At 37.9% G+C, this 27291-nt stretch overlaps 1 protein-coding gene across 5 annotated transcripts; it reads left to right on the top strand.

The window, feature by feature from the left end:
• The first annotated feature begins 154 nt into the window (after positions 1-154).
• LOC135836489 (histone-lysine N-methyltransferase 2C-like) lies at positions 155-27233 on the top strand. Of its 5 annotated transcripts, none has more exons than XM_065351362.1 (62): positions 155-338; positions 733-1023; positions 1111-1297; positions 1376-1480; positions 1562-1750; positions 1820-1911; positions 1987-2259; positions 2327-2449; positions 2526-2692; positions 2759-2949; positions 3021-3163; positions 3234-3322; positions 3390-3623; positions 3693-3893; positions 4398-4579; positions 4650-4814; positions 4883-5076; positions 5147-5353; positions 5435-5593; positions 5664-5851; positions 5926-6328; positions 6404-6757; positions 6843-6969; positions 7055-7278; positions 7349-7476; positions 8110-9249; positions 10902-11034; positions 11579-11796; positions 11868-12234; positions 12312-12544; positions 12622-13261; positions 13336-13482; positions 13560-13686; positions 13770-13896; positions 13981-14011; positions 14126-14466; positions 14643-14795; positions 15360-15558; positions 15630-15818; positions 15909-16093; positions 16167-16325; positions 16396-16626; positions 16705-16829; positions 16904-20636; positions 20719-20962; positions 21046-21143; positions 21216-21373; positions 21446-21624; positions 21696-21812; positions 21895-22031; positions 22099-22351; positions 22435-22640; positions 22721-22843; positions 23611-23781; positions 23891-24000; positions 24088-24331; positions 24409-24657; positions 24737-25028; positions 25138-25432; positions 25513-25642; positions 25728-25910; positions 25986-27233. In XM_065351362.1, the coding sequence occupies exons 2-62, from the start codon at positions 744-746 to the stop codon at positions 26076-26078; spliced, it is 16365 nt and encodes a 5454-aa protein (XP_065207434.1). In that variant the 5' UTR covers positions 155-338; positions 733-743; the 3' UTR covers positions 26079-27233. The 5 variants fall into 5 exon arrangements, with proteins under 5 accessions (XP_065207434.1, XP_065207433.1, XP_065207432.1 ...); XM_065351361.1 differs by having other exon boundaries at positions 6834-6969; positions 12315-12544; XM_065351360.1 differs by having other exon boundaries at positions 6834-6969.
• The last annotated feature ends 58 nt before the right edge of the window (positions 27234-27291 follow it).

Genomic DNA, 27291 nt, shown 5'->3' with positions numbered 1-27291 from the left:
GTTCAATAAAATATGGAATACGTAAACATTTACGTGGATGTTCCAGAAATAACGCAATTTCTTCGTTTCGTGTGTTTCGTGTTTCGTTTGCACTTTGCATCCATCGGTTCGGTGTTTAAAAAACTTGAAAAACCGCGTTGCGATGAAGGCAACACTGAGCGTCAGATATCGCGTCAAAAGAAAACCGTGAAAATAAATTGAAAGTATGAATTTTTTTATTTGTATAATAACTAATTTTTAAAAAATTAAGTCCATCAATTGATATTTAACAAGATAACAATGCCAGTACGCTTATGAAGAAAGTCTGAAGCTATTCAATTCGCGGACAGAACTTCAAGGTAATTTTCTTTTAGTTTTCGAATAAACAGTTAACAAGTGAGTAAATAATTCAAACTTCGTTGAAATTGATATATCATTTGTATAAATATTATTATAAAAATAGACCATATATTGCAAAATGTATCCCATCAATTGAATACCTTTCAACTGCTTTTCATTCTTTGCGTTCTGCTACCTTAATTTGATGAGCTAGAATTAAAATATTCGTGTTCGTAAATTCTCCGGAGTTCCGAACGTTAAACAAATTTTTGAAAAGTACAACCTCCAGTTCATATGTTTATCGTATTTCGAATACAAATATTGCAGAATGTAGTAGTGTTTTTGTTCACCAACTTGGTGAATTTATGTTTCAAGTGTGTTTGTGTTCACCATCTGTGTTTCATACTATTTCAGTTAACAACGACATGGAAGAAACTAAAAACGGTTTCCCATCCAGCATTGCCGATCAAGACATGGATGTCGGTGACTGTTCCTCTGGAGAAGACGAAGGCGAAGGTGATGATGAGGAAGAAGACGAAGAAGAATTAGAAGACGAATCGATCGAGGAAGGAGATAGTGAAGAGGATATCGCAGATGAAGAAGACACCGTTGACGATTCGGTGTCTTTAACATCTGAAAATCTTAGCGAAAATGTTAGCCCTAGACAAACGCCGACAACGCCTACTTATGAAAATGCATTTACTGGTAATGTTGAATGTTTTATCATCTACTGACATATGTATTCGTACGCCGCACCGCATACTAATAAGTTCCTTCGTACTGGGTTTTTAGAATATCGAGAATTAGAATTTCCACTATGTGAAGAAAGTAGGAGTCAAGAAACTACTACTGGGGTTGAAAGTAAACCTACTAATAGTGATGCAGTTGTTCCTATGCAAATAGAAACGATACAAACTCCTGTGATCAATGCAAATCCTAATGAGAAGAAATTAGCGGTCAAATTGAAACGATGTAAAGGGTAAGTAAGAAACGCTATCATAAAATTAAAGAACCTAAACAATTTACGTCATGTTGATAGCATTTCAATTCGTTTCAGGGGCATGTACAGTTTCAATGAAAAACGAACCGAAAGTTTCGCATCTCCTGGTACCTCGAATGATAGCGACGGTGACGATCGTATCAAATTACATAAAGAAAAATGGTTATGCTTTTTCGTGTAATGAATAATCTTCCAACAATTTTTTTCCTCATTTTGTACAATATCAATTTTTTTCTATTTTAGGCCTGGTAAGGTTTGTTGCTTATGTTATCTTGGAGAACGCAGTCAGTTAGGACAAGGAGAATTTCTTCGTGTTAGAAAACCAGACTCATTTACCGATGAAAAATCCTCAGAACCGAGCGTTGCTCCAGTTATTGATCTCCCCAAAGTATCTACCGTTGCTTCATATAAATCAAAAAAATCAGCTTCTAAGTAAGTATCAGTTACAACGTGCGTTTGTAATTGCCAATACATATTAATTTGTTCGTACTTCGATTTTAGGAATATTTTGAGCCTCTTTGAGCCGGTTGATGAACATAGTGCAATAGGTCATGCGGACAAAGTAAACATATCAGATTTATTTGATGAAGAAGGTAATCATCGCCCTTGCCTGCGTATCATTGAGAATTTCAAATTTGATATAGTAATTTTGTTTTTCATTTTTTCAGGATATTTGTACATACATTTGTATTGTGCTTTGTTTTCTCGACAAGTTACCCGCAACTCGAATAACGAACTGGAAAACGTTATTCCTTACGTAGCTAAACATTTATCAAAAATCTGTTCACATTGTAAACGTTACGCAGCCAGCGTAACATGCAGCTTTAATAATTGTGATAAAACTTATCATTTCCCGTGTTCTGCGGCTTCTGGTGGTTTTCAGCATTTAAAGACATACGCATTTATATGCAATTCGCATCTTGATCATATTCCTTTACTGCGTAAGAATTCAATTTTTATTTAAATTGGAAACTTGAAAAAAAATTATATCGAATGTATATTTTACAGCTACTTTTGGTGAAGTTTCTTGTCGAGGTTGCTTTTCGCTCGGAGATGTGTCGAATTTAGTGATGTGTTCAGTTTGTGGACAGCATTATCACGGCTTGTGCCTTCCTCTTTCCTTGTTACCAGGTAAATTGAATTTTCTGACCATCATAGCCTGAACCTAGCCTAGCAAACTTTGAACCATTTTTCATCTCGTGTGTAGGAGTAAGAACCGGATGGCAGTGTTCCGAGTGTAGATCTTGTCAAATATGCCGCGGTCCAGGTGACTCGTCCAAGGTGATGTTGTGTGAAACATGTGACAAAGGTTATCATGCCACGTGTCTTCGTCCGGTATTGACCAGTATTCCTAAAATTGGCTGGAAATGCAAAGTACGTTGAATTGGCGTGGTTTTTCGTTTACGTAAGCTAAAAGCTAATTGAATTTCAATTGTGTAGAGTTGCCGCGTATGCAGTGATTGTGGATCGCGTACTCCTGGTGCTGGATTTTCATCTCGGTGGCATTGCCATTATACCGTTTGTGACTCTTGTTATCAGCAAAGAAACAAAGGATTTTCATGTCCGCTCTGTCATCGTGCTTACAGAGCCGGGTCGTCTAAAGAAATGGCTCAATGTACTTCGTGTCGAAAGTAAGTTCACGATTGAATGTTGAATTTAAAAGTAATCAAAATGGGTGGATTTAATATTATTGCTGGTTTAGGTTCGTTCATCGTACTTGTGATTCAGAAGCGGATCCGGTAACACTTCAAAAGAAATTAGAAATGATACCGGATTATCAATACGTTTGCCCTACTTGTAAGAATATGAGTCAGTATGGCAGATTGGCTTTGAAACGTAAAGAAAGTACGTCGAATAGTTACATTTTTGAAATTTAAATTTTCAAATATAGAAAATAATAATTCGTTTCTGATAGGTTTCGACGATAGCAGTTTGGATTTGAATACAAGTGCTTCTCAAGAATCGCTCACTTCTGATGATATGGATAATGATTTCGGTGACAAAGTGCGTATATTTCATGAAGTAGTTCAATGAAGCCGAATATCATTTTAAATATTCAATAAATGTCTAGGACGATTACAAATTTTCCGGAGGTATTGGACTTGGCAAAGGAAAACCATTTACTGCTCGGAAGAAAATGGCGTTAGGTTCGCTAAAAGGCTTCAAATCCAAATATGCTGGTAAAGCTGCCATTTGTGGACCTGCGTACCAGAAAAAGAGCCAAAAGTTGACCGAATTCGGTCGGAAACGATGCACAAAATCTAAAATGAGAGGCGTATTTGGTGCTCCTGGTTTAGGATTACAGGTGTGTACCTTATGTTCCGTTCTTACAATGAAATTCGAACTGTTACACTAATTTATTTGCATGTTTCAGAGACCTGTAAACGATTCGCAGAGTAAATCGGACAGTGATAATGGAGAGAATAAAATCATTTTGTGTTCTACCAACGATAAATTTGTACTTTCGCAAGACGTATGTGCTATGTGTGGTGCTCTGGGTACCGATCAAGAAGGATGTTTGATTTCTTGCGTGCAGTGCGGGCAATGTTATCACCCTTATTGCGTTAATATTAAGGTACTGTTTTGATGGTATTCATGATTCGTACATCCCTTTTCTAAATCCATTAGAAATTGCGATCACAAATTGTAATGATGGAAGGGATTTCTTTAGGTGTTAACTAAATGTACTACCCTTAATTTCAGCCTTTCTGGTGTTATATTCGTTTGGAAAATGTAGGCGTATGGTGTTTTTTATTGGTATCAGAAAACCTGAAAAATTCCCTATGGTTTCACATTTCTTTCTTTGTAAAGATGGAAGCATGCTTTATTTTTAATTGAAGATCATCTCTACCCTTATATCTATGATTCGCCATCGAATTGGATTGAGAATTTCCCTAAAAAGTGATATAAAAAAATATCGATTGAAATGGGACTCGTGTGTCATGAAATGGATTTTGTGCCCACTTCTTTTTCCATTTTATGTTGAAAATTAATTTCTTGTAATTTCCATACGTTTTTCAATGAAAACTTAACCACAATGAAAAATGCCCACTATTTTGAAATCGTATTATTTTTTCAGGTAACGAAAGTTATCCTTCAGAAAGGATGGAGATGCTTGGATTGCACTGTGTGCGAAGGTTGTGGTCAACGTAATGACGAATCGAGACTCATATTATGCGACGATTGTGATATATCATATCATATTTACTGTATGGAACCGAAATTGGATTACGTTCCTCGCGGTACTTGGAAATGTAAATGGTAAGACACTGAACAAATTATACAACGTTGAAAATGTTGGATAGTTGATGTAACGAAAATGATTTTCCAGGTGTGCTCAATGTTTAACCTGCGGATCAAACGAGCCAGGATTGAATTGTTCGTGGTTAAAGAATTACACCGAATGCGGACCTTGCGCATCCCGTTTAACATGCCCTTCGTGCCAGCAATCGTATTCCGACGGTGATCTCATTATTAAATGCGATAATTGCGAAAGGTGAGCGTTTAAGTTTGTTTTGTGAAATATGCTCTCATTTTCGTTAGCTAATTTTAAATCATGTTTAGATGGTTGCATGGTTTGTGCGATCAAATCAAAAACGAACAAGATGCGGAAAAATGTGCCGAAGAAGGATACACGTGTTTAATATGTCGTCCAAAGGATACTCTACCGGCGCATTTGGCCATTACGCCTCCAACTCCACCAGCTTGTAGTACTCCTAAGTTGAAAATAAAACCGCTCTCTCCTATCCAAACACCTGGTTAGTATTGAACCCGAGTACTTAGGATAATAACATGGGTTAAATAACTAATTTGTTGTCGTTTTTCTAGAATCAGTCTCTAAAGAAGAAACTGACCATTTGGTGGATGGGGTTTGTTTATCAGAAAACGGATTTTTTTACTTGAACAATTTACTCACCGGTTTCGATACCAGCGTTTGTAGTTTACGAAAGAAGAAGCGTGCTGGAAACGCCGATCAAGGAATGGATCAGGGAATTATCGATTGTATCGAGTCGGTTATCGCGGCAGGTGTACAAGGTACAAATTTGAAAGTTCCAGAAAGTACAATAATGGAATTACACACTTACATGAAATAAATCACATTTCGACTTGTTGCAGGTGAAAGTCCTTCTAGTTCTAATTCCATAATTTACAAAGATGGCATGATTATTGAACCGAGAGAGGATGGGAAACCGCCGGATCCTCCGGAAGGATTTAATATACACACCAGCGAGTCCGGAGTGATGACGTTGAAAAAGAAACGTATCCGTAAAATAGGTAATTAAATGATTTTGTAAAAAATTTCAAATAGAATCCTTGCAAAAATAATTTTTACGTTCATTTTTAGGCGTCGGAGGATTTAATGTAAGAAATAGAACCGTTAAAAAAGATAAAGGTGATGATGACGGCGAAGGTAACGAAGAAGCTTCTTCTTCGGGTTCCATAATGTCATCAGCCGATGAAAAACCACGTAAAAAGAGCAGATACAGGAAACCTAAAAATAAATACGCCGAAAGTTACCCTTCGTATATTCAGGTAAAATATTACTCATCATTTTGAATCATTTTCGATGAAATTTTTATAAGTGAATCATTGATGATTTTTATTAGGATGCATTTTTCGGCCGAGATTTACTCGATAATCCTAAAGACGGCAATCAAGACATGGAAAGTAGTGAATCAGAACCCGAAGTAGTTTTCACAACCCGTCGAATTACTGTTTCGGAGACAGTCACGTTATCTCAGGACGAATTAAAGATTATGGAGGAAGCTAAAGCCAGACAGGAAGTACTGGAAGAAGCGAGGAAAAAAGAAGAAGCCGAAGCTGTCAAAGCGGAATCAAGTATCAAGATTGAAAATGAAGAAAGAGATGAAAAACCAGCTGACGAATCGACAAGTGGTGAAAATGAGAACGAAACATTCAAAGATATTTTAGATATACCCGGTAATCTGTTGGATACGTTCATGAACGATGGCGAATCCAACGTCAAACCGAATACTTCGTTGATAGATGGCAAGTTTTATATTTTTTGTACAGGTTGTACCATCCACTTAAAGGCTTATCTTTAATAAGAGTTTACTGTCACAGATTCCAGCATGGCTAGCGATTCGGACGTTAATAACGACGCGAATTGTAGTCAAAAAGATGAATTTACCGATATCCTGGGACCGAATTTCAGTCTCGAATCGATGGTCCACGAAACAGGATTACCGAACATGGATAGTAAAGACGTGGAAGAAATATTCAAAGGTGTGTTGACTGACGAATCGCAAGATTCTCACGATGCTGTCATGCCGGATACGCCTACCAATGGATCAGTTTCATCGAGTTCTTTCTCAATGAACCATTCCAACGTGAGCGCCAATCAATCGGTGGTTGCAAATCAGCAACAGGGAGTGATAATGTCTCAAGGACCGCCAGCTATGTCGCCCTCGCATTCCGGTACTTAATTATTTCAGAATTGATTTTTTTTTTTTCATTTAAAGTAACGAGTTTAATGGGAATTAATTTTACCTAGTTATTCAAGGTAACTTGAACATGACCCCGAATCGTAATGTACCACCGGCTCAACCTCAAGTACTGCCATCGCAACAAAGTATCCCATCGCCAGCAACATATCCTGCCACATCGCCATATCACTCGGAATACAGCAAGTAAGATCATCTGCCCTGTTGTCCATCGAGATTAATGCGTTTGGCATTCAACCGCGTACTCATATACTTGGTTTCATTTTTACAGTAGTCCATCTCAATTCAGTCCGGCGTTTTCGGAACCTCCTAGTCCGTGGGTTCAAGAAGATAACGGTGCTGTGGATAATGTAAACGCAATTTCAGCGTCAGCGACGCAAAATCAAAGAAATTCGCGTAAATTTGAAATGGACGAGACTTTAGGAGACAAAGCAACAATTTCATCCATATTATACGCGAATCTTAAACACCCCGAATTGAAAACAGATTATCCAGGTACTAAATAAAGCCAACGTTTACAGCGATAATTTTTCGAGAATTCATTCATATGTGAATTTTTTTGCAGTATGGAGCGACAGATGGAGACAAATTATGAAAAAATGGAGAGCGCTTTCGAGCGACGTCAAGGCTCCGTTTTTAAGTCAAGCTAGAGAAAATAGAGCTAATTTTATGCGTGTGAAGAAAAACCATCAGGTAGGTGTTTGTCTAATTAATTGGTCGGGTATTAAAACGTATCTCGTTACCTACCTGTCGAGTATTTGTAAATATGTACCGGAATGGTAGCGCATTAACATTTTACTATCATTCACCGATAGAATATTGTACTAAACCAGTACGCTTCATACTAATGAGAATTTTTTTCATCACTCGTCACGCGTTGTTATTTTTAATACCATCACGGAAAGTACATTGATGAATTTGTTGCGCATTTGATCGAATTATTATTAACGACGGTATTCTTCGATTATTCACATGGTTAGAGATATGCACTCAGTCGTGATCAGCACTATAGGTTTTTGTGATCGTATTGTAGTGATCGATCGCACTCTCAAGATGTTTCTTTTTGTTGGAATTGGAGCGAAGGTTTCATTGAATAAAAAAGATAGATACTTAGGGCTACGAATTTTAATCTTTAAATAATTTTATGAATTTATAGTCTAGTTTTTCCCTCTTTTATATTACTTTTTGTGAATTTTTATTTTTTATTGAAGAAAAAAAAAGTTGAGTTTACCCCGAGTATTTATATTCCCATTGATCGGTATACTTTCGCGAAACAGTATCTAGTTAATTTTAATTTGGAAAAATACCATGTATCGATATACGCAGATTTCGAAAAACGACACCTCTTCGTCGGGTAGCGGCGGCGAAATGAACGGTAATGTTGACTCATCAGAATCTACGTCTGCTGCTGCCGGTGGTAACGGTGGCCCTTCTAGCAACGCCTCATCGTCGAATAATCACATATTATCAGATTTATCGAACGCCGAATCGATGTCTAAAGTTTGCCAAGACGATCTATTCCAACCTCTGTTGAACGCTTTGTCAGCGGATAACCTGCCGCTGAATTCGGATGTACAGATGAATTCGGACGATCATCCGGTTCGAATCATCTCGAGCAGTCCTTCCACTCAGTCGTGTAACTCGCCAGATAATCAAAACCTAATATCAACCGGATCGAATACATCGCCTCCATTTACCAATGCGGAATGTCCTATTAGCGAAGTGGATTCGGTGATTTCGCAAGATATCACTTCACCTATATCGATATTGAACACCAGCGGTCAATCGGACGATGTCGTAGAGAACACTATTAGCCAGCAAACGGTGACTACAACTATACCTTCGCATCCGTCTACCATTCAGTACATACCTATCATTCAAACACCTATTACTCAATCTGAAAACGCACCTATGAACGTGCGAACGGTTCATTTGATCTCGGCGACTGTTGCCCCGCAATCGGACGCCGGAACTACTTCGGTGGATACCAGTGGCGCCACGACCGGTCGTACATCTACCATACATTATCAATACGTACCGACGATGCAGCAGAACCGAAACACCATTCATTATCCACCGAGTAATATACAAATCATTCATTCCGGTGGTTCATCTTTGATCATGAGCTCGAATTCTCTGATAACGGCTGCCCTTCAATCAGTGAACGCTGCGGCGGCCGCTGCTGCCGAATCTAACACGAATGCAACCGGCGCTACGAGTAATTTCCTGCAAATTATACCGTCCGGCGCACAGCAACAGCAACAACAGCAGCAGCAGAATCCGACGGTCGTTCGTAACATTCAAGTGATGTCGCTGGCATCTGAAGAACAAACCGATACGATATCAAACGATGGTCTGAACTCGGATAATATATCGGATCAGAATATAAGGGTTTTGACTCCGTCGGAAATCATGAAAACTTTACCATCTCTGGGACAGGAGTCGTTCGACAATGCTTCCAGCACGGTGAGCAGTTTTGGCTGCACGTTTCGCTTGCGTATTTCATTTACGATTTTACGATCGAGTTGATATTTTTGATTTATATTGTGGATGTGGATTATTCTACATATTACGCGTAAACTTTTGTTAGTATTTAGTTGAAAATGAACGCTATTCGATGTCGGCTCTTGGCTCGAGCTTCATAACTGTATAGAATTAAGGCTTAGCTACGTTAGTTTGCCAGCGAACGAACGAGAAAATGGATGAAATGGAGGCATAATTTACGCTGAGTAGTTTTTCTTTTTTGCATTACGCGTTCTTCTTGCGTGTTGATTTATCAAGTATGACTTTATTATACGCCGCTGTAGTGTACTCGGATGCTAAATATTTTTCAGCGTCGCCGATCTCGATTTTATTTGATTTCTTTGTAAATGAATTTTTATGCTCATTCAATGGTAATTTTATACCGAATGCTTGTTAATTGACCAGGTTTTATTTCCCAAACCTGTTATTATTTCGTGGAATTTCATCTCTTTGTTTTGAAAGCTAAACGGTTTCGAGGATTTTTTTTCTATCGTCTATTCACCGTGTAGTTTTTTCTGCGTTTCTGATAATTGTGCATGAACTCGGTAGTTTTTGATGCTTTCGTCTTAGTTTTGTTTGATGAATACCCATATTTTTCCAGGTTGTATCTCTAGCTCTTTCAAGATTTTTGGGTTTGCTTTTAGAGTTGTTTTTTCTAGTCGAGTAGTTAACTTCAAGTATCTTTTGGTTTTTTTATGTTTTGATACATTCATCTTGGAAGTTTCCGAGATTAAAAAAAATTCTCAACAAAATAACCTTTTTCTAGCAAAATTGCCAAAAATTAGTAAAAAACTCTGCTTTTTGCTAAAATTACTGTCAATCTTGTTTTCTGTCAGAAGTAGCAAAAAGTTTCGCTTTTTGCCTAAATTTCAAAAAGTCACAATTGTTAAAAGTTTTTTTTTTTTTTTTTGCAATTCAAAAAAGTCTCATTCTTTTCCAAAACTAATTATGTTCAATGTATCGCGTTTTTACCTAAAATTATCAAAATTTTCGCTTTTGCCAGAAATTGCAAAATTCTCACTTGGTTGCCTCAAATCACCAAAAAAATGTATTTTGTTTAAATCAAAAAATTGTAAAATTAACTTTTTTGTAAAAAAAAATTGCAAAAGAGCAAGTATCACTTTTTAGTACTGATTGCCAAAATGTACTGTTTTTTTGCTAAAATTGTTTACATTAAAGTGTTTTGGACATGTTTTGTCGCTTTTTTGGTTATTTTTTCGAGCTTTATTGGTTGTTGAAGTTACCTTTTTTTTTTGGAAAATTATAAGTTCGAGCTTTCGAGCTCTGAAAATATATTATTTTAAAGATCTAAAATTTTATGTTTTCAATTTCTCCCCATCTATACCATAAAAATTATTAGGAAAAAATCGTATGGAAGGGCTACTAAAATTTTTTCACTCATACAATAAGTATGCATTGATATGAATTTATAAATTTCTCATGTTGGAAAACAGACATTTTTCCATATTCAAGTAATTTTTTTCGGAGATGATAACTTGTTGAGTAGTAGTAGAGTTTTCATTTTTAGAAAATTAAGGTTCGATTTCATCAAATTATTGTTAATTATGTGTTTCTTTTTTTAAATTCAAATACAGGAACAAGAGAAAACTGTTCCGCCTGCGCAGAAGAATAAAGAACTGGAACAAGAAAAACACTGGAAACAGATGCAAGCTTACAGGCAACAACAAGCGACGCAGCAGCAACAAATACACGATTCTCGAGTGCAACGTGAGTAATCTTAAGAAAATGTTTTGAATTTTAATTAAATGCAGCGTTTTGAAATCGCTTTAGTGGTTCCCAGATTGTCATAGACATTTTTTCTCTTTCGAATAAAAACCACCCGGGTCATTCCGTATCATCTCGAGCAAAAAAAAATTCTATCAATTGATCACTTTTGGCGAAAAAAATAGTAAAAAATCAGTTTTTGAATTTTTTCAGGGTCTTGCATCTATATGTATAAGCATTCTGTCAGAATGTATGAATTGCAATTTCGCCTCATTTGGAGGGTTAGGGGTGAGGTGTCCGTCTAAAAATTCTAAAGGATCAGTTTGTTCCTCTGGTTAGGTTTCAAGTTTTAGCCGAGGCTACGAACTACGATTCACCATTCTTAACCTGCTATGCTTTTTTGTTTGAAATTCAATTTTTTTTAAAATTCCGTAATGTTTTTACTATTGATTTTTTATTTTGTATAATTATTGAAAATTTACGTTTAAACCTATAAAAATAATTTCAAATTATAATATTCCCAATTATTCTTCGTTTGTTACTTTAGCTTTACAACGACTTCAGCAGCAGCCACAACAACAACAACAGCAGCAGCAGCAACAACAACAACAACAGCAGCAACCCCAACCACCAGTGCCACCTCCACCATCTCAACCTACTCAGTTACGACAAATGACGAGTAACGCTCCCGATAATTCTGGTCCTGTTTTCACCACTGGACCAATTATGGATAATAAGCCACAATTACAAATATCCACGTCTCCGGTAATAATCAGCCAAATAGTTTGCTAATAACATAATCTTGAATTGTATTCTATAAAAAAAATTGTCTACAGGATGCGTCAGCAGCACCTTCGCTAACATCTCCGGGTAGAGTCCCTCAACGTACATTCCAATCAGCCGTGCTGAAAGTACAAACATCTCATCTTGGTCAGACATATCAACGCGTACAGGGAGACGTATTTACTCCACCTAATACTCCTCGGCAGCAATTCTATATCACATCTACGCCGCAACAAAATTCTCAATTACCTGTTAATAATCCGAATATTAGACAACGTACTCCGGAAAATGATCTCTTCACCGTGGTCAATTCTAGTCCCGAAATGACTCGACAGCTCAGGGAGTTGCTACAAAAACAACAAATCGATCCATCAGGAACAAACGATCAGCAGCCTAATCAGACGAGGATTTGGGTGCAAGGTTGGTTTTACCAAGTGTTCAATAAAATCTTGTGATACGACTGGAACGATGCGCTTATTGTGTAAATTTTTTCTTAGCAGATTCGTCAAATCAGCAACAAATTACTAACGATGCTAATAATGCTTCTCAAGATCAGTTGAATGTGCAAGGATCGGCGAGCATTCAAAATGCCATGTTTGATAATACTCAGCAAGTGAATAATATACAGCAGACGTTCCGGCAGCCTTTACCGCCATCTCATGTACGACCTCCGCAAAGATTGCCATTCCAGATTACTCAACAAATGCTGATCAGGCAAAAGATACCGCAGGTTTGTAAGAAAAAAAAATTTCTGCAAGAATTTTCTTCTCAACGTGTTTGTAATCCTTCGATGTATTTTTCCATTAGCAAATGATCGATCCTCGTTTACGATTATTTATACAACAGCAACATCAGCAGCAAGTGCAACAGCAACAACTACAACAACAACAGCAGCAGCAGCAAGTACAAGTACAGGTGCAACAGCAGGTACAAGTACAACAGCAGCAGCAGCAGCAACAACAACAACAGCAGCATCAGCAAATGCTGCAACAACAACAACAACAACAACAACAAGAACAACATCAACAGCAATTGCAGCAGCAGCAACAACATCAGCAGCAGCAGCAGCAGCAACAACAACAACAACAACAAAACGTCGTTCAGCAACAAGTATTGCAGCAACAGCTACAACAGCAATTCCAACAACAACAACAACAACAACAACAGCAGCAGCAGCAAATGCAATCTCAGCAAATGCCTGCCCAGCAAATGCATATTGTGGCTTCAACCTCAAACCATCTCATGGTACCGCCTCAGTCTCCTTCTCAACAACCAAAATCGTCTCTGCATAATATGGACGCGCAGTTGAGCGAACAAGCTCAAAATATTTTGACTGGTAACGCTGTGAAGGATGAATTTCCTCAGTTTACTCCGAGAGAAGATACCATGAATGTTTCTAACGATGTACAGAATTCGTCAGATAAACATATCGACTCTCAGCATCTTCGTAAGTTGCCATTTCTGATGATAAGTAAACTATGGTATTGCATAATCTATCTTATGTATTGATTTGCTTTCTAGTCAATGAAAGAACAGATACTCAACACGAAGGTATTCCTGAGAGCGTGACTGCTGATTTAGACGAGTTGGAACGCGAAGGTGTCGTGCCTGGTGGTATGTCAGAAATGACTGCTCTGTTCGGGGACTTGATCGAGGATGAATTATTGGGTAGGTATCTTTTAAGATGAAGCTTTTCTACATAATTCTGTTGAACTTATTGTTGAAATTCTTTTTTGTTTGCATAGCTGAAATGGGAGCCGGTTTTAATATCCTGGAATATACTGATCCGGAATTAGATAGTTTCACTTCCGGGGAGAAGACAAACATTTTGTACGATTTAGTCAACAGCACCTCGGATGGGACAAAAATAAAGTACATACAGTTTTTCTGTCAAATGTTTGTTGAATTATTGCTATTGAATTTTGGTCCAATTATGAACATATTTTTGTTCGTAGGGAAGAGGAAGATTTGGATACAAAAACAGAAATTAAATCGGAAGAAATGTCCGACTCGCATAGAGTTAATGATGATACTATTCTGAAATTGGAAAATGAACCTGATAGAAATATGGACTCACATCAGGTAAGTTTTTTGATTGATAACTGTCTCATTGTGTTATACTGTACCCAATGAAAATGATAAAATTATTGTTTTTTTTCCTCTTAGGATATTCAAATGCAGCTGCAACATTCTGAAGGTAATTTTATACCCGTAGACAATTTATTGTCCTGTATGTTCCTCATTAAAAGATCGTGAATTATTTTAACATGAAAAAATATATTAGTAACGAGTGATTACTTTTTTCTCATAGATACTAATCAACACATTCAACCTCAGCAGCAGCAACAACAACAACATCATGTTTTACAGTTACAACGAGTGAATATGCGCGATGGCGTCACTAATCATTTAATGTCCGTGGGTAATCAAAGTCAGCAACTGATTTCACCCAATACACAGATAGCGGCGCCTGCAACACCTAGACCTCAATCCGCTGCCACCTCATCAGGTTCATCCCCATTGCAACCCATGCCTTCAACTCCTCATCCGGATATTTCAGCGCAGTCTCCAGTCAATGAAATGCCGGTTATTACACCGCCTCCTCCGCCGCCATATCCAGGCCCACCGCCGCCTTATCCTTCACAACTTAAGGTGAATTGAAATTTTTTCTTACTTAGATTCATTGGTAAAAGAAAATAGTAGAATATAGTCAAGTAGAAGGTTTTGCTTTTTGATGCTGCGATGGAAATTTTTACGGTGTTTTTTTTTTCTCAACCTGAGGGCATGTATTTCGCATATAGTTTGAAAATTGCATGATTATTTTACAGCAACAATTAGTGCCTCAGCAGATGCATCATTTAAGTGGTTCCTCTGCTCCAAACATGGTTGCCACGAATGGTGCGCCGGTTAACAAATTAGTTCATCATGCGCAGATTCCGGCCGCCATGCCGCAGATGCCAAGAAGACCACTTTTACTGCAGGTTCGTATTTGAGGTTTTACTTTGAAAATGGGTGTAAACTGCGTAGCCATGTGCTGGTTACCTTAGAGCGGTGATTTTTAATCAGTCAAGATGTGAAATGAACGGAATTTGGTAATGATCTGCGTTTTGTGGATCTTGATTAGTAGTTCAAAGTTTTTGGCTCATGAATCTGGCATCTTTGAGCATAAAATATTTCGAAACCTCGCATATCTTTCCAAAAGATCTGCGTTTTGCAGATCTTGATTAGTATTTCAAAATTCTTGGCTCATGAATCTGACATCTTTGAGCATAAAATATTTTCAAACCTCGTGTATCTTTCCAACAACAAACGTGTTTGACACAACGATCGAATGTGAACAAAAAAGGTACCAAATGCGTCTAAAGAGAGCTGGAAGATTATGCAGTGGACAGAAACTTTTTTTTGTTTGCATGAAATACATAGTTACATGATTGTGTAGATGTAGTTGTAATGTTTTGTTTATTGCCGTTGTCTTTAAAATGAAAATCAAGGAACCACTATTTATCAAACAAATTAAAAACAACTATTAAATTTTATGTCTACAGGAACAACCTCTTCTTCTTGAAGAGCTTTTAGAACAAGAAAAAAGAGAACAAGAGAAGCAGAACATGTCACCCGGAAATAACCTGAGCACCGCTTTGCCTCCTTTGAGCCTAAGTGATGCTGATTTCGAGAGATTGAGAGCCGATGTACTTAGTTCTTCAGGCATTAATGGGTCTACTCAACCGATGCTATCACCCCAAGGTGATAATTCATTTTTAAAACTGTGTTTCAAATTGTAATTTTTTCTAATATTCATTTTGTTCTAATTTTAGGTCAAGGAATACAGCAACAAAACATGATTCAAGCTGGCACTGCTGTTCAAAGTAATGTTAAACCTAGCCCTGCCGGAAATGTCTTTGATATGCCGCAGCAACAAATGTGGCAGCAGCCTGTCGCTATTGTACAACCTTCGAAAGCATCCCCGATTCAAGTCAATAACAGTCCTGGTAGACCAGAAATTGGTAAGCATTATAAAATACAATGAAAGTAAATTCAACTTCGCATACTCATCTTGTATTGTGAAATATAAATCACAACTTAAATGTTCACAGCTCACCGAACTCCTGTATTTAACGCTTTATCACAACCTCCAGAACCTCCGGAGAAAATAGTCACTGATCAAGATCGTCAAATGCAACAAGTATATGAACAATGGTTAGATCAACAGAACACCATCGTAACAGAACAACTCAAACACTATGAGGGAGAGATTTCGAAATTACGAAAAATAAGAAAGGTAATAGAACAGAATTTGAAGTGAAGAGGGAAAAAGGAGAAAATTACTATTATTTACAATGTTTTCTTCGCAGTCATTGAACAGCAAACAGCGTGCTTTGAAAAAACAAGGTAATGAATTGGTTGATCGTGACCAGAATGAATTGAAACGCGTCACTGCTGAAATGGCCTCTCTCCAGAAACAAGTAGATAGCAGTCGTAAACAAGCGAAGCAACATGCTACAATCATGCAGGTTTGAAAAATTGTTATTCCATCAAAATGTTGACTCTGAACAATTTCCAATAAATGTATTTTCTACTCAGGAATATAAAAACAAACATCCGAATTACAATTTCTCTGCGAATAACGTTGGTTCTCCAGCAGCATCCGCGTCAAACGCTGCTCCTATGAATGTGGTAACTTCGGCTACAATGTCTACTTCGAATGTGTCTCCTAACGTCATGATTAGCAACGCTGGTCACCAGAAAATACTTACATCAGTGGCAGCGTCGGTGAACAGATCAACACCAACTACCATAATTACTCAAGCCCAAGTAAGTGCTCTCATAAAAAAAAATCAAATATGTACCTAATGCTGATTCGTTGTATTTCATCTCATTTTTTTCCTGCAGGGTGAAAAGATATCATTCATTAGTAGTACAAGTCAAGAAACTCAACAAACAACGATGCAGGCCCCTATTACTGTAACTTCGCAAATTCGAGCTACTGGTATTCGACCCGGTGAACATATCATTAGGTATAAATATCTGCCAATATCTTCACTGCCTTGCTAAAAACTTTTGTATTAATACAATGTTATCAACTTTTCAGGTACTCCAGTGGTCAACCTGTCAGGTTTGTTCAATCTGTTAGGCCTCGAACTGGAAACTTGGTTACATTCCAAGTACCAGCCGATAGCGTTCGACAATCGGGTGTCTCTACGATTTATCAAGGTATTAGAAATACATTCAAAACACAACCATTAATCGTGTCCACGGTTTCGGCTTCACCATCTGGGAATATCATCACATCGACAACAAACATGCAGCCGCCAGGAAATACATTCCAAGCAGTTGCCCCTGGACAAACGAAAGAAATCAGATTCCAACAATTGACTCCAGAGCAAAGAATGCTCATTCAGAGACATCAAGTTCTTCAGAGACCAGCCACTGCTGTTGCCGGATTGTCGCAGCAAGCTGCTGAAGCTAACGCCTTTCTGGCTTCCAGACAGAAGAAAATTGTCCAACACAAAGCGCTGTCCGCTCAGCTGAATCAAATACAACAACAATTGGATTCTACAAGTTTGTCACCTAATGATAGACAACAGCTATCGCAACAGGAAAATGGCCTTATATTGCAGATCAAAGATTTAGCGTCGTCGTTGCAGTTATCGCCGCAGCAAAGAACTTGGCTTATGAATGCTCAAAAGCAGCAATCGCTGTTGCAACAGCAAAAAAATCAACAAATGCTCACTCAACAGAAGCAAGAACTTCAAGGTGATCAAAATCAACAGCAATTACAGCAGCAGCATATAATACAAGTTCAACAGCCACAAAATCAGTTGCAACAACAAATACAGCAGCTACAACAGCAACAACAACAAAATCAATTGCAACACCAACAATTACAGCAGCAACAGCAGTTACAGCAGCAACAAATCCAACAACAGAATCAAATGCAACAACAGCAGCAGCAGCAGCAACAACAAATTCAACAACAGCAGCAGCAACAACAAATTCAACAACAACAGCAGCAGCAGCAGCAGCAACAACAACAAATTCAACAACAGAATCAATTGCAACAACAACACCAGCAGCAGCAACAACAGCAACTTCAGCAACAGCAGCAGCAGCAACAACAGTTGCAGCAGCATCAGCAACACCAATTGCAACAATTGCAACAACAGCAACCGTTCCAGCAGCAGCAACAGCAACATTTGCAACAGCATCACCAACAACAGCAACAGCAGTTGCAACAACATCAGCAGCAACAACAACAGCATTTGCAACAACAATTCCAGCAGCAACAAAAGCAAATACAACTTACGCAGAATGTGCTGAATCAGCAATTGAATCAAGTTTTGGTCCCAACGTCCACGTTGCAGATGCAGCAACAACAACAGCAAAAACTGCCACCCAGAAGTCCGGTTAACCAGCAGCTGAATCAGTTGCTGGCTGCTTCTCCTCAGCAACAATACAATCAACAGATGAATTCGCCATTACAACCGCAGAGTCCGCAGCAATTTTCAAATTCATCCGGACCTCCTCAAAGTCCGATGATTATCAATCAACAGCAGCAGCAGCAGCAACAACCTCAACAGCAGCAGCCGGTACAGTCTCCGATTATGCATCAAAACGCTAATAATAACTACGCGCGTCAATCGTCAAATTCGCCTGCTCCTCCGCAAAGTCCGCGAATTCAGCAGTTTGCTCAGCCTGTGTCTCCTGCTACGCCGCAAAGTCCTTTGGTTCAGTCTCATTCATACAGTTTGCATTCTGGACCTCCTTCGGTGCAGTCACACTATAATCAACCGCCGAGTTCGCCGATGCCTTCGCATAGTCCTCGTCACGTTTCTCAATTCGTTCATCCGTCGAGTTCGCCGGCTCCGCCGCAAAGTCCAATTTATACGTCGCAAGCACAATACGTCTCGCATACCAATAGTCCTATCCCAGCAAGGAGTCCTGTGTTGATTCGCAGACCAAGTAGCACCGAATCTCAAATGCAGCAGGATGCTCAGAATGATATGCATTCGCAAATGCAACAGCAGCAGCAGTTTACTCAAGATTCGTACGGCAGAGGTGTGAATCAGCGTAATGATAACGACTCCAGTGGCGGTGGCAGCGGTGGTGGTATGAGTTTTGTTAACAGTATCCCTGTTCCAGAAGAGTTCAAAAGACTCGGAATTAAACCAGGACTCTTGGGAGGTTCACCTAATCACGCCATAAAATCTGAAACCGCCGTTCATCGAATATTGCCTAAAGATTTTGATAAATTTGGTATCAAACCCGGCCTTCTTGGCGGATCACCAACTTGGAATGAAAATTCAGCTGCCAAAGTGGCCGATAATGGCACTAAATCTTCGACTACGGAAGAAAACTCGCCTATTCAAGCGTCTAGCGTAGGTTCATCCGATTCGCAGCAACAACAACAGTTCTCATCTGCGATGGAAGAAGACGCGGATGCTAATTCGTCGATTTTATCGTTTCACGGTACATTGTGCTCGAAACCAAAATCACCCGAAGATTTTGAAGCGAATGATGAATATTGCTCGAAAATAACCGACGATAATATGGAAGAATTACCTATGTACAAGGATGTTCCTCTGACTGAGAGTTGTAAAACAGTGGAAAATAATTCCGAAGATAGTCTAGAATTGCCTTTGTATAAAGATGTCGCTATGATAGATTATAAAAGCGAAGAAAACAGCAATCTGGGTGATTTTCCGACAGCTATGGAGGATCCCGAGATATCTATACCTTTGGATATGGAAACGAACGAGTTGCATTTGACTTTGGAATCGCCGGCGGATGTTCGAAGCGACGATCTACTAAATGATTGTTTGGTCAATGCAGACGAATTAATGGTATTAAGTGAAAATCACGACAATGAAGGTATCATAGAAGATGTCAAATTTACTCCTATTACCGAAACTGCTGATCAAAATTTGGCATTCAGAACGACTTCGGTAGTACAGACGATCGCTGCAGTTTCATGCGTCGCCGAAACTTCGAGTGAATGTGAAAAGGTAGATCACGCTGTCGTACCTACGCACGCATTCCATTCTTATGCGAAAAGTATTAAAAAAGAACAAAACGACGAGGATGATGTCGCAGAACAAGAACCAGTTTCTTCGGAAAACGCTAACTCAGCGATGGCGACGGAAGAAGAAGACCAGCCGAAAAATGTGGCGGAACCGGAAGTGGAAAAAGTCGCTGAAACAAAAGCCATCGTGTCTGTGGTTACCAGCGTACCTGCTAGAACGACGTCTGTGTTGTTGCATAGCTCGAATTTCAAGGAGACTGGAGCCACGTTTACCAATAGTTTTCATTCTTACGTGAAGAAATTACCGAAACCGGATGATGCGCCTGTGGCCGCTGCTGAGGCTGAGGCGACTGCGGAGCCAAATAATGAAAAAAGTAATACCGTTTTTGACGACGCGAAAATCATCAAAGTGGAAAAAATACCCGAAGAGAGTCAAACTCAATCTGTCATCGCTAGAGGTGGTAAAATCATCACAACTAGCAGTAAAATTAAAATAATCAAGGAAAATAACGCCTCTCCGGCGCCAGCATCGACATCGGTTCCATCATCGTCGTCGCAAACTCCGCATTTAATTCCGGTCAGAATAAAACCGAGCGAAGATTCGCAGAATGTGTTATTAAAACAATTATTACAAAATTCTGGTAACACTAGTGTTACCCATTCGACTATGACTCAACATGTAGCTAAACCGCTGCCATCGCCAAGCTATCGATCACCGCCCAGAGCAGAATTACCGACCATTGTTGCTTCAAGTTCGACCGAAGCGACTCATGCTCAAGATCCGATTAAGAAAAATGATACGGTAAAGTGAACCTCAAATTATTATAACTGTGCTTCTTCCTTTTTTTGTGAATTAACTCTAATAAATTTTTCATTTTTCGTAGGTGCTTTTACAAACTCTTGTTATCAAACAAGAAAATGTTAGCAGTGCAAAAAAAGACTCGTTACCTACAAACTCATCATCGCCTGGAAAAATCGCCCCAGTTGCGATGACTCCGGTTCACGTGGAGATCAAAAAAGAACCAAATGACGATATTTCTCCTGGTCCTTCTAAAATGTCTGACGCAGGCGATACACCTAATTCAGTCAGCGGCGAGTCGTCGTGCAGTTCTATTTTGGATGCTCAAGGTAGTTATCTGTATAAGCAGCGATGTGTACGAGTAACATTTTTGAACAAATTATTATTCATACCTGTGTCATTTTGATATTAGATTTGAAAAAATTGAAACGAAGACAATATCAAGCGAAGCGACGCCAGAGTCAAAGTAAAGAACCCAATTCGACCATCTCTAAAAAACGCATTCGTAAAGTATGTATAATATATTAGTTACTGATTGAAATCATTTTAAACAAATGACCGTAATATTAATCACTATTACAGGCTCCTAAAATGGACGAAGATTACGACTCGTTTGTTGATTCATTGATGACAGAATTACGTCAATTGCCTCCTCTACCGATCACACAACCTCTTCTGATTCAAACCTACTCGGCTGGGTTACCTTACGGCGCCGGAGATGGCACTAAGATTAATGCGAAGTGCGTGTTTTTTTCTCCATTTTTGAAAGTATAAATTCATGTTTGATAGCTTAATCATCCTCGATTTTTCAGAAATTGGGCAAATGGTGATTTGATGCTGATGAACGACAACCTGTGTGTTCCTGGACACGATAATTATTATAATACCGAACCTTTTGGAGACATTGAACCTCGAGATCCTTTCGAATTGCCTCCTAATGCTCGAGGTTTTTATAACGAAGAATTCTCACCGTTGAATTTAGAAGCCGACTGTATGTATAAAATCATAATCACAATAGTTTTCCACTTTTATGCTTTATTTATCGAATAAATTATTTTATAGACGAAGATAGACGTCTTGAACAAGCTCGTTTCGATCGTGAACTTGATACGCCTGATTCGGTTATCAGCTCGTCGTCACCGGAGTGCATCATACCACGAGTTCCTCCTCGATTTGCTGGTACGTTGATCATCATCGTGATTCAATAAAGAAACTGAGAGAATGTGATCGATTGATTTAATTACCTGGATTTATGTTGTAGGTTTACGACTCATTGCCGAAGACGGCAGCGAAGTAGATTCGGAAGAAGATGAAAAGTTGCAAAGAGGCATTTCACCGTTGATTCCCTTAATAGCTCCGTTGGCTCTTCGGCCACGAGTCCAATATCATCTTGAAAATGTAATTTCCCTTCGTAACTAAGAATTAATTCCAAAGAAACCATTTTTAACCGTGTGCATTTTCACAGGAAAAGGATAGTATCACGATGGTGTTCTCGAAAACGAAAAATCAATCGAATTGGCAATCTAAGGATACGGAAAATTTATCTGTTACTTTGACCTTGAATTCACAAGCTGCTCAAGATATCGTTGGCGTTCTTAAAAACTTGGCCAGTGTTTTGAATATACCTCCTCCGGCGACTTACAAAATCACCGAACGTGTACCAACTCCTAATAAAATGAATCCTTTCGGCGATAAATCGAACGATAACGTAGAAAGTGGTGCGATTATTTGAATTTTCTGTGATCAAAAATCATATTTCGAAATCTTCGATTTTACATAATGTACTTTTTCTGTTTTTTAGTCGAAGCTCAGAAATATTTTAACGGTGTTGCTAAATTCTGCACACAATGCAAAGTACAAGTTACAGAAAGTTCTTCAGTCGTGAAGAAGGCGTCAGAATTGCCATTCTTGGTGCAAGATGGCGTATCGCAAGATTTGCTATTTTGCAGCACTTCGTGTTACTTGCAGATGATTCTTTTACATCCGCCTGTTTTATCGGAACATAAAGTACGCTTCATTGGAATTAAAGTTGTTCAGAATGAAACAGATATATGTACTGATAATGGTTTTTTTATTTGCCGATTCAGGTGTCTTCATCGGATGATGTTTATTTGGACGAATCACCTCGCAAGAAGATCAAATTGGAAGAGTCTAGCGATTTGAATGATACATTTGAAGCAGATTTTTTAAAATTGAACGACTCGTCTCAGGTAGAATTAAAAATCATTGAAGAAAATTTAACCTGGAGGTGTTCTGAGGGGTTGTTTTCAAAAAATGAGCCAATATTTGAACTCAGACTCATATTTGAAAATTCTCAACTGAGGCTACTGATTTTCATGAAACCAAGCTTGATTGAAAAAACACGTCTTGAAATCACCGTAACCAAAATTTCAAGTGTTGAAGTTCGTTTTTAGATTTTTGGTAAATTTTTAAAAACTCGAACAATTTTTAAAAGCTGATTATGGCTATTTTTCAATTTTTTTTTGTAATACCTTATATTATTTTTGATACAAAATGTACCATTGTAAATAATATTGACCACTCAGTATGGATTCCCAAGGTCGTCTGGATTCTCTTAAGGTCATTAACCCGTCTGCGTGAACTCTCAAGGTCAATGACTTGCCTATCTATCTTCTTAGGGGCGTCTGTCTGGCTTTTCAAGGTCATTGACCTGTGTGTCTGGACTCTAGAGGTCACTGACCTACCTGTCTAGCATTCTTAAGTCGTCTGTTTGTCTGTCTGGCCAGTGGCCATTCGAGGTCATTGACTCGATCTCGAGGTTGTCTGAGTTGAACCATTTTGAAGCCCCTAACAAGTTTTTGAGTTCTCTTGAAGTTTCAAATAGTCTTGGAAAGAACATAAATGAACTTCAGCTTTGTTTGAAAGGTTCCCTGGGCAGTTTAATTTAAAGCCAACATTTTTCGAACCGAAATGAAAATATTCTTCACTGAATAATCTCTTTTAAATTTGTTTCTAGGATATTACCGAATCAGAAAATTCTAACGTTGTGGAAAATGACGTGAAAATGGAGCAGCCAGTACCAGAAAAGAAATCAACGAAAGGTATAAAGTACCAAATTTGGAATTCAAATTCCATTCCATCGTCCGCTCAAAAGTATAAAAAACCATCAGAAAAGGAAATTATGCAGGTACGAGACATTTCCCCCTTTTAAAATATCTTCTGACTAATACGTCTGCGTGTTTCCAATCTGGACATCTTTAACTACATAACGTGAAATTTGCTTATTTATTTTGCAGACTCTATTCAGAATGGGTATTACGTTAATGCCACCTAAAATGCCAGACGACGAACGCACTTGTATATTTTGTCATCAAATTGGCGACGCTGTTGCGGATGGTCCTTCAAGGTAAGAATAACTTTTCCAAAAATTGATTACACCGCGCCGTAGATAGAACTATCGGATATTAATATTGTTATCTGGTTATGTTTTTAGGCTATTAAATTACGATGTGGACAAATGGGCTCATTTGAACTGCTCTTTATGGTCTGACGGTGTTTACGAGACCGTAAATGGTGCCTTGATGAACGTAAACGTTGCTTTGCAACAGGGTATGAATGTAACGTGCTCCTACTGTCATCGTAACGGAGCCACTTTGAAATGTTTCAAATTGAGGTGCTCTTCCGTTTACCATTTATCTTGCGCTGTAAAAGACGAATGCGTTTTCTATAAAAACAAAGTCAGTATAATTATCCTTCCATATATAAATAATGATTTATGTAAACTTATTAATACCTCGAATGATTCTTTTCGCAGTCGGTTTATTGCAATATTCACGTTCCGAAAGGAGAAAAAGATAGCGAACTGACCACGTTGGCAGTTTACCGAAGAGTGTACATAGATCGAGATGAAAATACACAAATAGCGTCGATCGTTCAGCACGCCGAACTTACTCATTCGATGCGTATCGGAACGTTGATATTCGTAAACGTTGGACAAATTTTACCCCATCAATTACAAGAGTTCCATACCGCCAACTATATTTATCCTGTAGGCTATAAAGCGGTAAGTTTTCAAAGAAAGCAATCGATAAGATGCTGAAAAAAAGGAAGGGAAATTAATAAATTTATTTTTTAATTACTAGATTCGATTTTACTGGAGTATGCGTGTTTTTAATAAACGTTGCCAATACATATGCTCGATTCATGATGTCGCTGGCCGACCAGAGTTCAGAGTTTTGGTACAAGAATCCGGTCAAGATGATTTGGAGTTGAGAGGAGCTTCTCCCAAAGCTGTCTGGACTCGTATTCTCGAACCGTTGGTAGCCTTACGGAAAGAAAACGAAAGTGTCCAACTTTATCCCAAGTACGTTTGTGGAGAAGATTTATTTGGATTGACTGAGCCGGCTATTGTACGAATATTGGAAAGTTTACCAGGTAAAGGACTATTTTAATACTGAAAAAAAGTCATCTACGTTAGAATTACTATCTTCTGATTCTTTTGTCATGACGTACAATAATTATTTGGTGGCGTTTTGTGTTTAAGGCATCGAAACGTTGAGCGATTATCGTTTCAAATATGGGAAAAATCCGTTGCTAGAGTTACCATTAGCAGTTAATCCGAGCGGGTGTGCTAGATGCGAGCCGAAAATACGCGGCCAGTTAGTCAAACGTGGTTTCACTCAAAGGACTAGTTCCATCATGCCTAGACCGGTTTTGACATCGTCACCTCTGTTCACCGGTGATCTGTCGTGTCCTTATTCTAAACACTTCGTGCATTCTAAATCTTCGCAGTATAAAAAAATGAAACAAGAATGGAGAAACTATGTGTATTTGGCGAGGTAAGTCGAGTCCACCGTCGATGTGCAATTTCACTCTGAAAGATTGTTCGAAATTAAATTTTATTCGTTTTTGATTTCAGATCCAAAATCGCTGGTTTGGGTCTTTACGCTGCCAGAGATATCGATAAGCATACAATGGTCATCGAATATATTGGAGAAATTATCAGATCCCAGCTATCCGATTTTAGAGAAAAACAATACGAAGCTAAAGTACGTATTTATCTAATTGAGAGATTTTTTAATACTCTGGTTGTCAATTACGTGATATTAATTTTTCTATATTTTCTCATCTTAGAATCGTGGCGTTTATATGTTCCGTTTGGATGAAAATCGTGTCGTTGACGCTACAATTTGCGGTGGTTTGGCGAGATACATTAATCATTCCTGTAATCCGAACTGTGTCACTGAAAAAGTCGAAGTAGATCGAGAATATCGTATAATTATATTTTCCAAAAGAAGGATTGCTCGCGCCGAAGAAGTACTAGAATTTTTCTTTCGTTTATTTTTCTAAACCTAAGGAAGTTATTTTCACTGACATTTTTTTTTTTCACAGCTTTCGTACGATTATCAATTCGATATCGAAGACGATCTGCATAAAATACCGTGTTTATGCGGCGCTTCTAATTGCAAGAAATGGATGAATTAGAAAATGCCCTACTTTCGCAGCATTTAAATAGTACAAATTTGTTATTTATTATGTAGCTGGTTTTTCGAAAATTATATACGAGTGAACTGGGTTCAAGATGTCGCATATATTCCGAATTATTTTAGCAAGTAATTTTCTTTCTTTCTTTTCTTCTTTTTTTATTGTATACGTACGTTTAGTAAGTGGCGCATTTTTATTTGTAAATTCGACGCACCGATGACTTTCCCACTTGCTTAGTTTGCAGTATTTCTGTATCATTATCGAGGGCGTCTTGACCAATGTTACTCTGTCTGTTTAGTTAAATGTTGTTTTTCTTTCCTTTTTTCTTTTTCTTTTTTTCTTCTCTCAAAATTAAGACGTACACTATGACGAATTATAGCTGCATTAGGCAGCAGTCTAGTCAACGATTTTATTTTTTATTTCGCGAGTTATGATCTCTTTAATGAATATTGAATACTATGTGTATTAATTTTTCGTTGTTTCACGTACCGTTATTTTTGTGTGAATTTTTTTTCTCTTTCTCTCTCTCTAGTATTTATTTATTTTTTTGTGTTTTTACTCGTTTCTTTCTTATGTCCGAGTGGCTTTCATTTTTAAAACGATTAGTTAATTTTCATGGCATCTACGATGTACTTCTAAGTGTTTTGTTGATTACTTAAAAAATATTTATTCTTTAGGTTTTTAAACAGAGACTCGAGAATGCAAATGTTTTGTTTTCGTTTACCTATCTTCTTTTTTTCTCCGTTAATTTTTACTTATTGCAAGCAATACAGGTTTTTAAATCAGTTGGCCGATTATCGTATTATCAATGATTGACTAGAACGTTTCTTTTTGTTATTCTTGACTCTAGAACTGTGATTTATTTATTTTTTCCCTTTATCCCTTTCTTTTTTTCCTCTCTCTTGACTTCTTGCATCCAGATCAGGGTAAACTATACGTTTTGTTGTATATTAACGAATTTTATTTATTATGTATTATTAATATGTTAAATTAAATGTATGTTTTCGATAAGTGTAAAAAAAATGTTTCGATTTTCAAGTTGCAATATTATTTTTAAAATTATTCATTTTAAACAGTGTAGTAGTCATTGTTTACTTGCATTTTTTTTTCTTATCCAATTTTATCATTAGAATAATAATATCATTGTTTCGACGATTTGTTTGATGTTTTTCTTTTTGTAATTATTTATGGAAAATACAACAAATAAAATAAA

This window comes from Planococcus citri, chromosome 2, assembly GCF_950023065.1.
Source record: "Planococcus citri chromosome 2, ihPlaCitr1.1, whole genome shotgun sequence".
NCBI classification, from domain to species: Eukaryota; Metazoa; Arthropoda; class Insecta; order Hemiptera; family Pseudococcidae; genus Planococcus; species Planococcus citri.
The sequence above is the reverse complement of the archived record's forward strand: the minus strand, read 5'-3'. Positions and strand labels throughout refer to the sequence as shown.

Coding starts and splice junctions, on each gene's coding strand:
- LOC135836489 (XM_065351360.1), top strand. CDS start 744: ATGGAAGAAACTAAAAACGGTTTCCCATCCAGCATTGCCGATCAAGAC. Junction 3,624..3,692: donor CTCCTGGTTTAGGATTACAG/GTGTGTACCTTA, acceptor TGCATGTTTCAG/AGACCTGTAAACGATTCGCA. Junction 22,032..22,098: donor TCCAATATCATCTTGAAAAT/GTAATTTCCCTT, acceptor GCATTTTCACAG/GAAAAGGATAGTATCACGAT.